Source organism: Saimiri boliviensis, chromosome 10 (genome assembly GCF_048565385.1).
Source record: "Saimiri boliviensis isolate mSaiBol1 chromosome 10, mSaiBol1.pri, whole genome shotgun sequence".
In the NCBI taxonomy this organism is placed as follows: Eukaryota; Metazoa; Chordata; class Mammalia; order Primates; family Cebidae; genus Saimiri; species Saimiri boliviensis.
Genome location: NC_133458.1, coordinates 109,258,335 through 109,275,347, shown reverse-complemented (window position 1 = coordinate 109,275,347; position 17,013 = coordinate 109,258,335). Strand labels below are relative to the sequence as shown.

Below are 17,013 nucleotides of genomic sequence, written 5' to 3'. Positions count from 1 at the left end.
AGCTTAAAACCTTCTAGAAATAGAAATTCCATTTGACCCAGCAATCCAATTACCAGGTATATACCCAAAGGATTATAAATTGTTCTATTATAAAGACACATGCACATGTATGTTCACTGTGGCACTGTTTATAATAGCAAAGACCTAGAACCAACCCAAATGCCCATCAATGATAGATTGGGCAAAGAAAATGTGGCACATATACACCATGGAATACTATGCAGCCATAAAAAATGATGAGTTCATGTCCTTTGTAGGGACATGAATGAATCTGGAAACCATCATTCTCAGCAAACTGACACAAGAACAGAAAACAAAACACGACATGTTCTCACTCATAGGCAGGAGTTCAACAATGAGAACACGTGGGCGCCAAGAGGAGAACATGACACACTGGGGTCTGTTCGGGGGTGGGGGGCTAGGGGAGGGATGGGGAGGCAGGGAGGTTGGGGAGGGATAACACTGGGAGAAATGCCTGATGTAGGTGATGGGCAGATGGAGACAGCAAACCACCATGGCATGTGTGTACCTATGCAACAATCCTGCAAGATCTGCACATGGACCCCAGCACTTAAAGTAGAATTCAAAACAAAAAAAAAAAAAGAAAGAAAAACTTTTTAAGATTTAGTACATACTTATTAAGGTGATGAAATCGCTACCCTTATCAGATAACTATTGATTTCAACAATTAAGTTGAGTAAATGTTTAATTGAAATCAAGTAGCATCACAAGAACAATGAGAGCCACCAAGAGGGATTAAGTATTTAAGTGAAAATAAGGCGGTCTAATATGTCAAGAGTAGTAAGTTTGACAGTTCTGCATGGGTTCGTCAAATACGGTTCTGTAGTAACTTGGAAAGCTGACTTCCTAAGAGAAGCTCGGTTCTGGTGTCAGTATTGTGACTGTTGAAATGAGAATCTTCTTGATGAAAAACCAGATTTATTCTTTTACTTGTCATTTTCATTTTCAAGTGTCCATGTCATTATTTAATACTCTTATTGATTATTTAGTTTGAAAATGTGAGTCATACTTTCCTTCCTTTGAAGTCATTTAAGTGAACACAATACAATGAAGTTTCTTATGAGATGAGAGCTGCTGAAAACTATAACAGGGAAAAAAATCTTATTGTACTTCCTGTCTTAGTTTATTCGGTGTTGCTATACAGGAATACCAGACACTGGGTAGTTTGTAAAGGAAAGAGATATGTTTGGCTCACAGTTCTGCAGACTATACAAGAAGCATGGCTCCAGTATCTGCTTCTAGTAATGCCTCAGGCTGCTTCCACTCGTGGCAGAAATTGAAGGGGAGCTCTACCATGTGCAGAGATCACAGAATGAGAGAGAGAGAGGAAGCAAGAGGAGGGAGGAGGTGGGTACCAGGCTGGCTCGCTCCTTCCTGTCTTCCCTTCTTCCTTCCTTCCTTCCTTCCTTCCTTCCTTCCTTCTTTCTCTCTCTCTCTCTCTCTCTCTCTCTGTCTCTCTCTCTTTCATTCTCTCATTCTTTCCTTTCTCAACCAGCTCTCTTGGGAACTAATAGAGTGAGAACTACACTCATTACTGTGACAATGGCACCAAAACATTCATGAGGGATCTGCCCTCATGACCTAAAGACTTCTTGTCAGGCTTCACCTCCAACACTGGGGATCAAATTTCAACTTGAGGTTTGGGAGGACAGACAGTCAAACTATGACACTCCAATGTTCAGAGTCATGTCAGAAAAAAATATGTCTATCATTGAAAATGTTTTGAATGATGTGATTCACATCATGATATGTGAATGAATCTCCCTGTTAACCTAGGCATCCTGTATCATTAGTAATACTTTTTTTTTTATTGTTTCTAATTGCAACAGCACCATTTTGTTTGAAGCTTTATCAGGAAATTCTACAAATGCCAAATGGTGCTTTGGTGTGGTCCTTCCTGAAACCTATATTGCATGGAAAAATATTATACACACCAAACACTTCAGAGATTAACAAGGTCATTCAAAAGGTGAGTTAAAATGAATGAGAATCATGTAGACCATACATGCACTAAATCAGAAAGGAATATTTAAACATGTCTAACATAATTGTTATGTGCCTTGGATTATGTAAAAGGCTCTTGTGTTGAATCTAATTCATTTTAGCCTGAGTGTTTTACGCGTCATTGTTGTTAAATCTGCATTTGCTGACTCCTTCCCTTAGAGGCCGCTTTGGGGCTGGGTTGTTATTTAGAATAATTAATGCAGTGAACTTCTAGAACTCTAATATTAAAAGTCAAGGACAATGAGGCAGAGAGGAGGGCTGTTTGGAGTAAATCCAGAAAAACTTGGAGAACAAATGCTAATCTGTTTGGCTTGGTGCATCCAGCAATTAAGAAAGAATCAGACACAGTACATGCAAACTGGTGTATTAACGATTAGTTAGTATTTTGGTTCGTGATGTTTCTGAATTCACTGTGAGGCTTTGCTTCACCCTTTGGAGAATAAGGTGAGACGAAGACACCAAAGCAGGGTCTACCCAGCAAGAATTTAGACACTAAGTGGCTCTGCTTGTTTTCCTTTTCTTATATTGTGTAATCTCTTGAATCTGTTTACTGCAGGATTTGTTATTATTCATATTTGCAATTTCTTTTAAAATAATTGTGTTGTATGTTCCTGGAGTCTTTTCTTGACTGTGTGGGAGCCTGTAAGCCTACAGGCACCTGAACAGAGGGGCCATTTTACCAAGGTCATAGGAATAATTGGTCTTATTGTGAATCACGGAAGAGAACATACCCATACTATTCATGATAAACTTCCAAGCCTCAAATAGTGTTAATAATTTGGAAACTGCGATCACATGATGTGGGATCATATGAGCAGTTAAGTCATTTTTTATCAAACTTGCTTTCACGAGTTTCATGCTCCTGATCATGGTTGCTGTGTGAGGTCATAGCAGTATTTCCTAAAGTTCCCTTTCCCACCTTGCCACCCACCCCATGGTCTGCCCTTACCTCTGCCTACTCTGAATGGTATTTAAACTTTAAAACATTTATTTATTTTTAATTAATGTTTTTGTTTTTTGGAGAGACAGAGTCTGGCTCTGTCACGCAGGCTGGAGTGCAGTGGTGCAATCACAGCTCACTGCAGCCTTGCATATCTGGGCTCAAGCAGTTCTCCTGCCTCAGGCTCCCAAAGTGCTGGGATTACAGGTGTGTGCTCCCACACCTGGCTAAGTTTTTATTTTTTTAATTGTAGTGGCCTGGTCTTGTCTACTTTCTAAAAAAAAGTTTTGAAAATATCCTTTTGGAGGGGTATTTGCCAAGTCTGCACCTACACATGGAATGACACTGATCTCCATATATCCTTGGTGTGATCTGTTCTGTTGGGCAGGAACTCTGGCCTCACAGCTGCCCTCCCTGGACTGGAGTCTCTGCGCCCAGTACTCGAATTTCCTTAGTGTAGTGAGCTTTCTGGGGTTTTGGATATTTAAATAATTTATTAGAAAATGGCTTCATATCACAGCTCTATTTTAAATTAAAAAATTAAAAATGGGCCATGACTTTAAAAAACGATATGTTACATTATTATGTTAATATTATTAATATATGACTATAACATTGCATATCATGTGGTATTCTGTGGCATAACAATTAGTATGATAATCTCTGCTTTTAAAGAGCTTGCCCTGTTGTGGGGAAGAGAAGACAAATAGCTGAAGAAATAATTTAGATATACTATGCTGTAAGGCTTGTTCAAGGTACAAGGCACAGGCAGAGGCTCAGGCCGGGGGGGCAGCTGATCTCCCTGGAAAGAAAGACTGGGCAAAGCAGTTGGAAGGACGGGTTGTATAAGCCCCTGTGAGGTGGAGATGGGGGGACTGTGGGCCTGGACAGAGGTGTGGGGAGGTGCCAATCCCCACATGTGTGCTCTGCGAATGATGAGAATTTTTGAAAAATCACCAAGATTTCGCTGCTTCTTGCTAGCTCCTTTTTAGATCTTACAGGCAGTGTTAAGAGCTGATGTCTTTTTTACTTATTTAAAATTGCTAACAACTTTGCATGCAGGTGTCCTGGTTTTGCACTTATGAAGCTGACTTTATGGCATTGTACCTGGGATGAATTATCCTAGCAGTCAGCTACGGCTCTTTGGTTTTATGAAAATTGTTTCTAGTCATTAGACTCATGGTCTAAAGGCCCGCAGAGCTGGGAGATGCTTGTAGCTTTGCCATGGGGCTATGTGAAGCAATATTATCTACAGTGTTGGAATGGCCCATGCTATAAATTATTTAAGACATGGTCTTTTTCTCTTCATTACTTCTTGTTAGGTGAAACTGCCTGAAGTTGCCATTTTTGCAGGAAAAAAATCGATAAAAGTTGGTAATTTCATTTGGTTTAACTTGTAATAGCCCAAGTGGCACCCAGAAGCATGTTGCCATGGTATGAAACGTGTGTATGTTGGAAGGCTGGATTTTGGTCCCCTTTTTCCTAACTCTCTGTGACCTTGGGGTTATTGCTTTCTCTTTGAAGTACTCTTTTTCTTTATCTATGAAATCAAAGACATGAGCAGATCTGTGATTTTCAGTCATCTGGGAGACGGCTCTTCATGGGGGATGCATCAGAATCACTCAGGGGCCCTTAGTAAGGCCTTCCCTCTTCTGGGATCTGACATCCCCCTCCCTGGGGGCTTATACCCCTCACATGTACCCACACCCTTCCACGGAGCTATGTGCATCTCCATTTGTCAGCCTCAAAGACAGTGGAGGTCAAGCACTTTCATGAACTGGAAAAAGATGATGGCCAAAACTTCTAGAGAGTATTAAAAGGTAAACTTAGGGACATTAAAATTTCAACAGGTTTATTTGAGCGTTTGGTTATTCATGAATTAGGCAGCACCAGACTATTCAATGCTCCACTGACTACATTGGGGTATGGGGTGAGGGGTAAGAGAAGCTTTTATATAGTGTTTGCTGCAGCAAGATGAAGAAAATATATTTGTTAAAGTCAGAAGTCCCTAGTTGGAGTTTAGTTAGAGGTTTTTGATTGGTTAATCTTAACTTTTGTTTTGCTGTTTGCGTTGAATTGGGTTTTGGTTTGCTTACATAGGAACTCAAGGTTGCTATAACCCCTATAGCTTCCCAATTAATTATTATAACAGGAGTTAATTTAACTCATACTCTGAGGGTGTCAGACTCAGTATTTGCAAAGGAACCGATGGTATTTCCATGTTCTTAGTCAAGAGATTCTAATGCATTAGTATGCTCTTTTTATTTTACAGATCAAAATTGTATTTGATTTTGACCCCAGGCTGATGCAAAAACGAAGAACAACATGTAGACACAATTGTGAGCTTCAAGGGGGGCTATAAAAGTGAAAACAGATAAAAGAATTGTATTGTTTTCCCAACAATAAGTATCATGCCTGAAATGATACTTCAGTGAAAATCACCAGGCACATTCTAGTCCCTTGCTGCGCAAAGTAGGTTTAGTTTGAGCTCCTATGGGATGCACAAGCCCACGACAGCAGACCATCTTGTTTTAATCTAGCTCTCTCCCTTTGGCCAAGTTATTTGAACTGTCATGCTCAATCTCCTCCTTTGTGAAACTGGGCTCAATTATAACTCTCTCTCAGTGCCATTTGGAAGTGGAAAAAAATGCCAGAAATAAGATTCAGAAAATAGTCAACCACTGGGAGCATCTTCCTTAAAAATGTTATTCCCAGAAATGCATCTGCCATTGTTGCCTCTGGTGAGTGGGGAGAACAAGTGTCACCTCAGAAAGAGGAAAGAGATGGTGGAGGCCAGTGGTGCCAACCAGGGTGTGGTCTGAGAAATTTTACCCAACTGGGCATGTGTGACAGTATCTGAAGATATTTTCAGTGTCACAAGTAGGAGGCGCTGCTGGCGTCTGGAGGCCAGGAATGCTGCTAAATATCCCACAACGCACAGGACTGCCCCCAACCCCAAACAAATAACCATCTGGCTTACAATGGTAATGGTGCTGAGGTTGAGAAACCCCAGCATAAAGGGTTTATAATGCCAGATGGGAGCAGGTGCGAGCAAGCCTCTGGGAAGAGAGGGATGAAAGTAGAGGAAGCTAGTGGTCAGCTGGGCATCCTGGCTTCTCCTCTCCTAATGATGGTCCCAAACAGGGGCTGTGGAATGATGGGGGAGCTGCCAGCTGAGGGCCTTGGCCCTGCCCATGTGTTTTGGGGGATAATCTCTGTGTAGGCCAGCCCTGAGCTAACATGTGGTCCTAGCAGTTTGGCTGAGCAGAAGGATACCTGAATTAGTGTCTCTGAGCATGGAGTAGAAGGGAGCCAGATTTCCCTGTCACCCATGTCCCAAGCTTGCATGTCGAGTGGAGGCCTTGGAGACCTGATTTGAGCCAGCTCCTGTGAGAGCAATGTGGCCTCCGCACCAGGCTGGCGGAGGAGATGGCTGAGGCTCAGAAAGCCGGAGCTGAGAGAAGCAGCAAGGGAGACGGTAGTGCCAGACCCTGAGGCTCCAGGTATGATGTGGGCTGAGCAGGCCAGGCCCTGGCAGCATCACAGACAGGCAGACGAGGCACGCGGCTGTGGGAGTCCTGGGCCCACCACGCCTGTCTGTCACCAGGCTGCTCCTGGAGAACACTAGGGGGATTGAGCATTCACCCTGAAGAGCCTGAACCACTCAGAAGATGGCGTTTGAACAGGGAGCCACTGTTAGCAGGCAATTTTGGGACTCTGTTCTCTCTTCGCCACCCCCAGTGAGTAAAAACTTGATCAGCTATGGGAAATAGAGAACTAAATTTTTTTTGTTTTGCAGCCCCAAGTAGTTGGGGTGCTAGATATTTGGCTTTGTAGCATCATATGTCTGTATGCATAATATCAATCAGGACACAGAGCAGGTCCTATAAAATGGCAGCCCTACGGTGAGCACCTGCCTGATCCTCTGTCTGGAAGCTACCTGCAGAAGAGGGACTCTGATATTATGATTGTTTCCAAGTCTTTCCACGCAGCTCAAGGTGGCAAAGTTTTCAGTAACCTTGTGTATCACTCCAGATCCAGACATGTGGCAGCAGCCCACACATATCGGGAATTTAAATGCCACACTTTCTCATGCATGATCCAGTGTGGCTGAGAGGCGTGTCCTCACCTGATCACTGTGTTGGAGAGGTCCTTCCTTCTTTCGGGTTGGTCTCAGCAGGTGGCAGAGATCAGAGAGGGGGCACCAGTGGTGACTCAGGCAGCCATACCACGTCTCTCCCTGATCCTTCTCTTCCTGTCCTCCCAATTCCCATGGCAGCTGGTGCTCCTGTCCCTAGCTCCAGCTGTGGAGGGCTCCAGCTGTCTTTCTCTTGCCTTCTTTGTTTCTGGAACTGATCCTCCAACCTTCTTAAGAGGTATCTTCTCTCTTCAGGCACCCCCTAACAGGCACTGTGTGGTTTTGCTTTGTTTTTTTAATTAACATAGAGTAAGTTTGGTGGGGTTTTTTTGGGTCTACAGCTCTCACATTTGTCTGGATCAGTAGAAAGAACAGTTCCATTGCCCCATCCCACACCAAATCCCTCATTTTGTCTCTTAGTAGTCAGACTGTCTTCCCACCCTCAACCCGTCTATTCTCTCACTATAGGTTTTTCTTTGTGAGAATGCCCTAGAATGGAATTGTCATCTGTAACCTTTGAAGGCGGTCTCTTTTACTCAATACGAGGGCTGTGATTCACCCCGGTCATTGTGTGTATCAGCAGTTGCTTCCTCTTTATTGCCAAGTGGTATTCTGTGGTGTGGATTCACTGCAGTGTGTTCATCCATTCACCTGTTAAAGGACATGTGGGTTTTTTCTAGTCTTTTGTGATTATAAAGTAGAGCTGCTACCTTGCTTTTATTACTACTTGAAATGATCTCATTGACTTATGAGCATGTGTGTTTATTATTTTTCTCTTGCTGTAATACAAGCTCCATGAGGGGCAGGAGCTTGTCTGTCTTCTTGGCCATCATCCCCAGTGCCTGGAAGAATGCTAGGAATACATTCAGCAATGGCTGTTAAATAAGTTAAAGAATAGCAATTATTTGGCTCTTGTGCCCACTTGAGACAAAGACGTCCTGGTGTTAAATATACAAGGGAGAGAGAATAGACTATATGCCAAGCCCTCTGCCCCCTGCCAGAGCCCAGGGCCCCTCCATCCTGCCTCCATCATGGCAGGAGTCGGGGCTTAGCTTTGCAAATCTGCAATAGCTTTGTCTGAGTTTAGCAGTGGTGGGTGCCATCAAGAAGATTATGTCCCATGGTCATTAATTTCATTTACTGAGCCTGCACCAGGTACCTTGTGTAGATTATCTTATTTACTCTCACAACCACTACTGCAGGTAAGTACTAATATCCCCATTGTATAGCTAGGAAAACCAAGGCTGAGAGAGGGTATGTTAACTTGTCAGGTCACACCCCTAGCGCATGGTAGAGCTGGAATTCAGGCCCAGTCTATTATTTTGAAGTCTTAGATCTACTGATTTGATATGGTTTGGCTGTGCCCCAACTCAAATCTCACCTTGAATTGTAATAATCCCCACATGTCAAGGGCAAGGCCAGGTGGAGATAACAGAATCATTGGGGCAGTTTTCCCCACTGTTCTTGTGGTAGTGAATAAATCTCATGAAATCTGAAGGTTGTACAAATGGATGTTCCCCTGTTCAAGCTCTCTTGTCTGCTGCCATGTAAAACATGACTTTGATCCTCCTTTGCCTTTTGCCATGATTGTGAGGCCTCCCTAACCATGTGGAACTGAGAGTCAATTAAACCTCTTTCCTTTATAAATTACCCAATCTCAGATCAGCAGTATGAGAACAGATGAATACAGCCTGTTTTAATTTTCTCAGGCTGCCATAACACAATACCACAGACTGGGTGGCTTAAACAACAGAAATCTATTTTCTCAACATTCTGGAGGCTGGAGGACCATGGTCAAGGTGTTGGCAGGGCTGGTTTCTCCTGAGGCCTCTCTGACTTGCAGATAGTCATCTTCTCCTTGTGTCCTCATATGGTTGTCCCTCTGTGCGTGTGTCCTAATCTCCTCTTTTTATAACGATACCAGTTATATGGATTACAGTTCACCCCAATGACCTCATTTTAACTTAATTGATGGTTTACATAGGATCTTTAAAGACCTATTTCCAAACAAGTCCACATTCTGAGGTACTGAGGGTTAAGACTTCGACATATGAATTTGGGAAGCACGTAATTCATCCAGCCCACAACAGTGCCTCTTTGGAATGATCTTTTACCACTTGTAAATGGAAATAATTAGAGCTGTCTATGAAACTTGCAAACACTGTCCTTATGGTTTTGCAGTATGGAATCACATTGAAAAATAGTAGCCCAGGGAGGCTAGTTTGCTAATTACTGCAGGAACATAGGACTGTATACTTAAAAAAAAAAAAAAAGAAAGAAAAAGCAGAAAGCACTTGGAAACCAGTTGCAGGTCATCTCTCAGCAGCCACCTGTCCTCGGGACCTATATGAATTCCCCACTGAACAGTGGATGCTCCCAGTGCATGATGTTTGTTTCCTGGAAACGTACCAGGGCAGGGTCCAGTCTCACTCATCTGTGTTAACTGCCTAGCACGGTACAATGATGCACAGTGTTTGATTGTGAAAAGCTTGTGAAACTGCATTTATGCATGAAGATTTTTGTTGCAAAGCCATTTGGAGAAGGAGATGATGTGGCTCAAATTGCTTTCTTAATTAAAATTTTTCTCTACAAATTGAGCTAAACATTACTTCCTCCTTCCCTTTGGTCACTAGAGCCCTCTCTGTCAGAGAATCAATGATGTCTTTTTTATACTGACAATAGTTTGCTCTAAAGTTACTGAAGCGGTAACTTATACATGCTTATTCGTGAGAGGCCTGCTAATTTGTGCCTGAGTAAATTTTTGCAGACTGAGGATGGCTTGCAGCTGGTGGCAAGAAAGCTGATCCATAATGTCCGAAATTTAGTTTTCCCTGTAGTCCAGGTACATTCTGTAAATAGGACTTGGTGCTGTGTACATGGACTGGTGACCGTGACCACCCTGTGGTTATTGTGCAGAACCCTACCTTACGTGAGCCATCAAAGCATTGGAATCTCTGCCTCTACCCGCTTTATGTCCTTAGATTAACTTTTGTGGCTTCATACCTTTGCCAACATCGCATCCCAAGAGGCTTTTTTTCTTTTTCAAAAAATATCTGGCTGTGTTTAAAACTGTAGCTTTTGGTACTTTCAGTGATCTTGACACATTTAGGAAATCTGTTTACTTTCTCTTTTCATGGCATCTGCATTTTTTGCTGTTTCCTGAGCCCAGTGTCCATTTTGTTATTAGCCAATGTATCAGTCAAGATTCAAGAAGGAAAGAGAAAACTGGTTAAGTTTAACATGAATAATTATTACTATAAAAAGGTATTAGAGTAATGACGGATTGGTTAGCTGTAGTGAAGAGGTCTCTAAAGAATGAAGCAATGGTAGATACAGGGAACAACTCCTGCCCCTAGAGCTGGGGCAGAGTACCCAAGGGAGAAACAGAACTAGAAGTAGTTTCCCTATCCAGGCTTGAAATCCAGACCCTACTAGAGTTAGTATAGCCATGGCCCACAGGATGGCAGAGAAAGCCACTGAGGAACCACTTCAGTTTCCTGGTAATTGCCAGGAATCTGAACTCTGGGGTGCCAGGAGAAGTTCTACACTTCTCAACTCTGCAAGGCTATGAAAGGGCATGCCTGGGGAAGTCATCCAGGCGGACATGCCACACCAGCAGAATTCCCTAGGACACCACTCACTGGGATGCTGTGGATGTTGCCTGTGAGAAGGTGCCATGTGCTGTTGCTTGGGTACACTGCAGGAGCCGAGCTTTAGAGAAGCTAGATGTGGGGGAATCCAGGAGCTTGCTCCATGGGAGCCTGTTGGAAGCAGCACACTGGAATCTGGAAGAGGAAATCTCTCCTCTTCTACTGTCCTTCCAGAGCTGTCTTCTGGCAAAGCTTAACATTGTATCAATCGGCAAGGGAGAATGTCTAAAAGGCTCAACTTTATTATTTCAGAACAGGCAATGAAGGGTAAATTTCGAGTTGTGAGAAGCTATATTAATAACTAGCTAGCTGTAAATTGGTTTCTTTGTTTTAGACTAATGAAGTATAAAGGGTTTCCATAAAGCACATCAGTTCTTAAATGTGTTTTAATTTATCAGCATGTAGAAGGATATGAACTGACACTTTACAAAAGAAGACACATGAAAAAATGCTCATCATCACTGGTCATTAGAGAAATGCAAATCAAAACTACATTGAAATACCATCTCATGTCAGTTGGAATGGCGATCATTAAAAAATCTGGAGACAACAGATGCTGGAGAGGATGTGGAGAAATAGGAACACTTTTACACTGTTGGTGGGAGTGTAAATTAGTTCAACCATTATGGAAGGCAGTGTGGCAATTCCTCAAGGACCTAGAAATAGAAATTCCATTTGACCCAGCAATCCCATTACTGGGTATATATCCAAAGGATTATAAATTGTTCTACTATAAGGACACATGCACACGAATGTTCATTGCAGCACTGTTTACAGTAACAAAGACCTGGAACCAACCCAAATGCCCATCGATGATAGACTGGACAGGGAAAATGTGGCACATATACAGCATGGAATACTATGCAGCCATAAAATATGATGAGTTCGTGTCCTTTGTAGGGACATGGATGAACCTGGGAACCATCATTCTCAACAAACTGACACAAGAACAGAAAATCAAACACCACATGTTCTCACTTATAGGTGGGTGTTGAACAGTGGAAACACATGGACACAGGGAGGGGAGCATCACACACTGGGGTCTATTGTGGGGAAAAAAGGGAGGGACAGCAGGGGGTGGGGAGCTGGGGAGAGATAGCATGGGGAAAAATGCCAGATATAGTTGAAGGGGAGGAAGGCAGCAAATCCTGCTGCCATGTGTGTACCTATGCAACAATCTTGCATGTTCTTCATATGTAACCCAAAACCTAAAATGCAATTAAAAAAAAAAATGTCAAGCATATATTGAATGGAGGTAGAAGGAGAGATACTAGGGAAGTATTACCTGCTCTAATCCTGACACTGCTAAGAGCTAATGTTGGTTGGAAACCCCATTTATGCCTTATACCTACAACAGGAATTGGCAATTGTCATACTCATTTTGCAGTTAAAGAAAGTGAGTCTTAGGGGTAAGTAACCTTATCAAGAGCTCTCAACAGGAGGCACAGATGGCATTTGAAACAAGGTCTGTTTAACCCTACGGCCAATGTTTTATTTTTTTCTTTTATACTTTACAATATTCTCTAAGTAGAAATTCACACGTGAATATACCTATTTCTGCCTCAGAGGAACTGCTTTTGGTATGAAGGAGATATGGAGTCCCAGTGATAAGAGCATTTTACCCATCCCCAGAATTATGATTGTCTTCACCTTTGGGAGAATTAAAATGAAGTCACACAGATTAAAGGATATTTATTGTGCCATTGTTTGTAAGCTGTAGAGATGAGAAACAGCTTGGCTATCAATACAGAATCAAATATATGCTGATCTTCAGGAGAATATCAGGCAAAGTGAAGAATAAACACAGGCTATTGCTAGTGTTATCATTAAACAGACACAAAGCCTGATAATTAACTTGCATAGAAGTGAAAATTCTTGGTTCCTTGATACTTATTAAAGATGAAAAATGCCAGTGAAGTGGAAGCTGCCTAAGCTTGGAGTCTACATAAATCTGTACAGGCTGGAAGTGCACAGGGTCTGCACATACGTGAGACTTTTTACATGTGCAGAGCAATGGGAAAGGGCACTGGTAGGACCTTTAGACAGGTCAAGATATTTCCCAGGGAGCCCTACAGAGAGAAGAAAATTCATTGCAATCTGACTGTAGGCATCGAATCATGTATTGGAAAGCAAGTCATCAGTGGTTCAGGAAGGCTCTCAGATGGGTGAAAGTGTCCAATATGGAACATTTGATCAAAACTCAGCAAAGTTGCCCAGAGTAGAAGTAATTACATTTTACAAGTGGTCTTGTTTGATATAATCTTCCATAAAATAACAGTTCTCTAAGACAACGGTATCAGTAGACCTGTGAATACACTTTTCTGTGAGACCAGATAATATCCAAAACCTTCAGAAGAGCACGGATATTACGCTTTGACTGACCTTGGATGCCTGCGATTTCCCATCATTCCTTTTCCTGTCTGCTTGGAAATGGTGGTCTATTTAATACAATTTTAATTAATTTATTAGTGAAATAGCTCATTAGAACATGAGCAAAAATATAAGCATGTAGTTTAAAAAAGTAAAAAAGAAAACCAAAATGTATTTTAAACAAATGAAAAGATGTTCAAACTTAAGTAATACTAACAGAAATGCAGATCCCCAAAATGAGATACCCACAAATGAGATATCATATCAAAATGGTACAGGCTCAAAATTTGAATTATTTTGTTGTTTGGAGGAATTAGGAGAGAGTCACTCTCATACATTGCTGTTGGGAGTATATTTGTGTTATGTCTTTGAGCCATGTTGGGAATATCTATCAATACTACAAAAACATCTATTCACACATGCAAACAAGGATATTTATTGTGCCATTGTTTGTAAGAAGTAGAGGTGGGAAACAGACTGGACATCAATACAGAATTGGTTGAAGCAGATACAGATGGATCTTCAAGAGAATTTCAGGCAAAGTGAAGAAGAACATGGGTAGTAAGAGTGAATACAAACAGAATATCAACATATGCACAAGTTTTTATTAACATATAGATAAACTTGGAGCCTGCACTTCTCAAAAGAAGACATTTATGCAGCCAACAACCATGAAAAAAAGCTAATCATCAAAACCACATCGAGATAACATCTCACGCTAGTTAGAATGGCGATTGTTAAAAAATCAGGAGACAACAGATGCTGGAGAGGATGTGGAGAAGTAGGAAGGCTTTTACACTGTTGGTGGGAGTGTAAATTAGTTCAGCCATTGTGGAAGACAGTGTGGTGATTCCTCAAGGATCTGGAACTAGAAATACCATTTGACCCAGCAATCTCATTACTGAGTATATACCCAAAGGATTATAAATTATTCTGTTATAAAGACACTTGCACACCTATGTTTATTGTGGCACTGTTCACAATAGCAAAGGCTTGGAACCAAATAAAATGTCCATCAATGATAGACTGGATAAAGAAAATGTGGCACATATATGCCATGGGTTACTATGCAGTCATAAAAAAGGATGACTCTGTGTCCTTTGCAGGAACATGGATGAATCTGGAAACTATCATTCTTGGCAAACTGACATAAGAACAGAAAACCAAACACTGCATGTTCTCACTCATAAGTGGGAGTTGAACAATGAGAACACATGGACACTGGGAGGGAAACATCACACACTGGGGCCTGTTGTAGGGTGAGGAATTAGGGGAGGGATAGCTGGGGCTGGTGGTTTAGGGGAGGGATAGCATTAGAAGAAATCTAATGTAGATGACAGGGTGATGGGTGCAGCAAACCACCATGGCACGTGTATACCTATGTAACAAAACTGCATATTCTGCATATGTACCCCAGAACTTAAAGTATAATAATAAAAAATTATTTTCCAAAATCCAAAGTTAGTAGGTAGTGTATAAATGAGACCAAAACCTAAGATATTTCTCCTAATGAGGTAAAATGGAAATAAGACTTTAATCACAGGATATCTGAGAATCCTGACACACTTTTAGATGGGATTATGAGCTCTGACCCTCATTGATTCCCTGCAATTTTCTGAAGGTGATCAATTCAACAATATGATTATGAATTAATAGATTTAAACATGGTTAACATATTTCAGTCAATTGCACTCTTTATTATTCTTGATGCTCAAATGAACCCATCTGTGGTCAGTGAGCATCTCTTCATTTAGAATTCCATGTTCTTTTAAAAATTAGGTTTGTAATCTTGAGACAGTGGTAGATTTACATGCATTTGTAAGAAACAACACAAAGATTGGTGTCGCCTTCACTTGGTTTCCTGATGGTAACATCTCATGAAACTACCTGTAATGTAGTGTCACAAACAGGATTGTGCCATTGATACTGTTCACTTATCTTCCAGTTTCCCATTTGACTCTGTGTGTGTGTGTGTGTGTGTGTGTGTATTTAGTTTATGCAGTCTTAGCAGCTGTGTATGTTTGTGTATTCATCACCAGCACTGAAGCAGAACAGTCACAAAGTCTCTTACTTTACCTTTCATAGCCATACCCATTAATTCCTATACCACTCCCCCTGAGTCCCTGACCCCTGCCAGCCACCAACCAGTTCTTCATTTCTATAATTTTGTCATTTCCAGATTGTTGTACACATGTACAGTATGTAATCATTTGGGATTGATTTTTTAAACTTAGCCGAATTCCCTAGAGAGGTATTCGTATTGTGCATATAACAGTAGTTCATTCATTTTTATCGCTGAATAACATTCCTTGATATGCATGGTCTACAGTTTCTTTAACCATTTACACATTGTGGGACATCTGGGTTGTTCCCAGTTTTTGGCTATTGTGTCTTCTGTTTGTCTTTTCTTGCCTTCCTGTGGATTACTTAAATAATCCACATGTAAATGGATACCCATCCTACAAAATGATTTATTGATAGTGTTTTTCAGTGTATCTTTTTGTATGATGTTCTTACAAAGAACATCTGGCTCTAGATATTACAATACAGATATACACACGTGGCTTATCACAGTTCACTGGCATTGGGATTTTTCCACTTCAAGTCACGTGTGGAAGCCCCACTTCAACTTAGGTCTCTTTTCCTTCTCTGCTTTTAAATATCGTCTTAACTGTCAGATGGTGTTATGATTTATGTTTTAATTATGAAATACATTTTATAAAATTCATGGAAAACAGGGTAGTCTGTTGCATTCACCAACATTTCTGCTCTTTCTGTTTTTTCTTCCTTTCCAATGCTCCAAGATTCCCTCCCATATTTTCATTTTTTAAAGTATTTCTTCATCTGAGAATGTCTTTATTTTATCTTCATTCCTAAAAGATGTTTATATTAGATTCAGAATTCACTATGACATTTCTTTTCTTATATCATGAGAAATGTTAGGCTACTTTCTTCTGGCTCCCAGGGTTTCAGATGAGAGATCTGCTAACCTTTGAGTGGTTGTTCCCTAGAGGTAACATGTCATGGTTCTCCAGCTGCTTTTAAGCCTTTATTGTGTTCAGATTTTAAAAGTTTAATTATGGTTTGGTTTAATGTAGATTTCTCTCAGTTTATTATATTTGGTGTTTGCTTAGCTTCCTGAGTCTGAAGGATTTTGTACTTCTACAATTTTAGGAAGTTTTTCAGCCATGATTTCCTCTCACACTCTTTCAAGTTCCACTTGGTTTCTCCTCTCTTTCAGAGGCTCCAATGACACCAGTATGGAATTTTTTTATTACTGTCCTACAGGTACTTGAGGCTCTGTTCATTTTCCTATCAATCTCCTTTCTCCCTGTTGTGTAGATTGGGTGCCACACACTGATCAGCTCTCAGGTTCACTGGTTCTGTTCTCTACCCTCTCCACTATTCTACTGAGACCATCCAGCGAGTTCTTTTATTTGTGTTACTGCGTTCTCTAATTCTGCAGTATCCATCAGTTGACTGCTTTTCTTAATTCAAGTTGTGTTTTCTTTGGTTATTTTTATAATGGGTGATTTTCAATTGTATCATGGGTATTCAGAGCATTATAATGGAGGACTTTGAGCCTTATGTAAAATTTTTTATTTTTGTGGGTGGTCATTCTACTTAAGTTTAACACACAGATCTTGGGCCACTTTGTGTGCTGTGGTTCCAATAAGAGTTTGATTTTGGTTTAACTGAAGTTTCTGGGATTCCCTGATGCTGCCATATGAAAGGACAGATGAGATTTCTCCAGCTGCCTCCATGTTAGGGAGATGGAGCCTCCAGCAGTTGGGGAATAAGGGGACTTCTTAGAAGCCCAGATCTTTTTTGCATCAGTAGCCATTCTGCTGTGGGGCAGCCAGTATTTCCAGGCCAGGTCACTTGTCATG

At 41.2% G+C, this 17,013-nt stretch overlaps 1 protein-coding gene across 2 annotated transcripts in view; it reads left to right on the top strand.

Moving 5' to 3' along the window:
* Positions 1-17,013, top strand: part of ABCA13 (ATP binding cassette subfamily A member 13) — a 427,963-nt gene that overhangs the window by 130,713 nt on the left and 280,237 nt on the right. For both annotated transcript variants that reach the window (XM_074379707.1, XM_074379706.1), the window contains one exon: positions 1,851-1,990. In XM_074379707.1, coding sequence (XP_074235808.1) covers positions 1,851-1,990 — 140 coding nt within the window. The remainder of the gene's footprint in view (positions 1-1,850; positions 1,991-17,013) is intronic.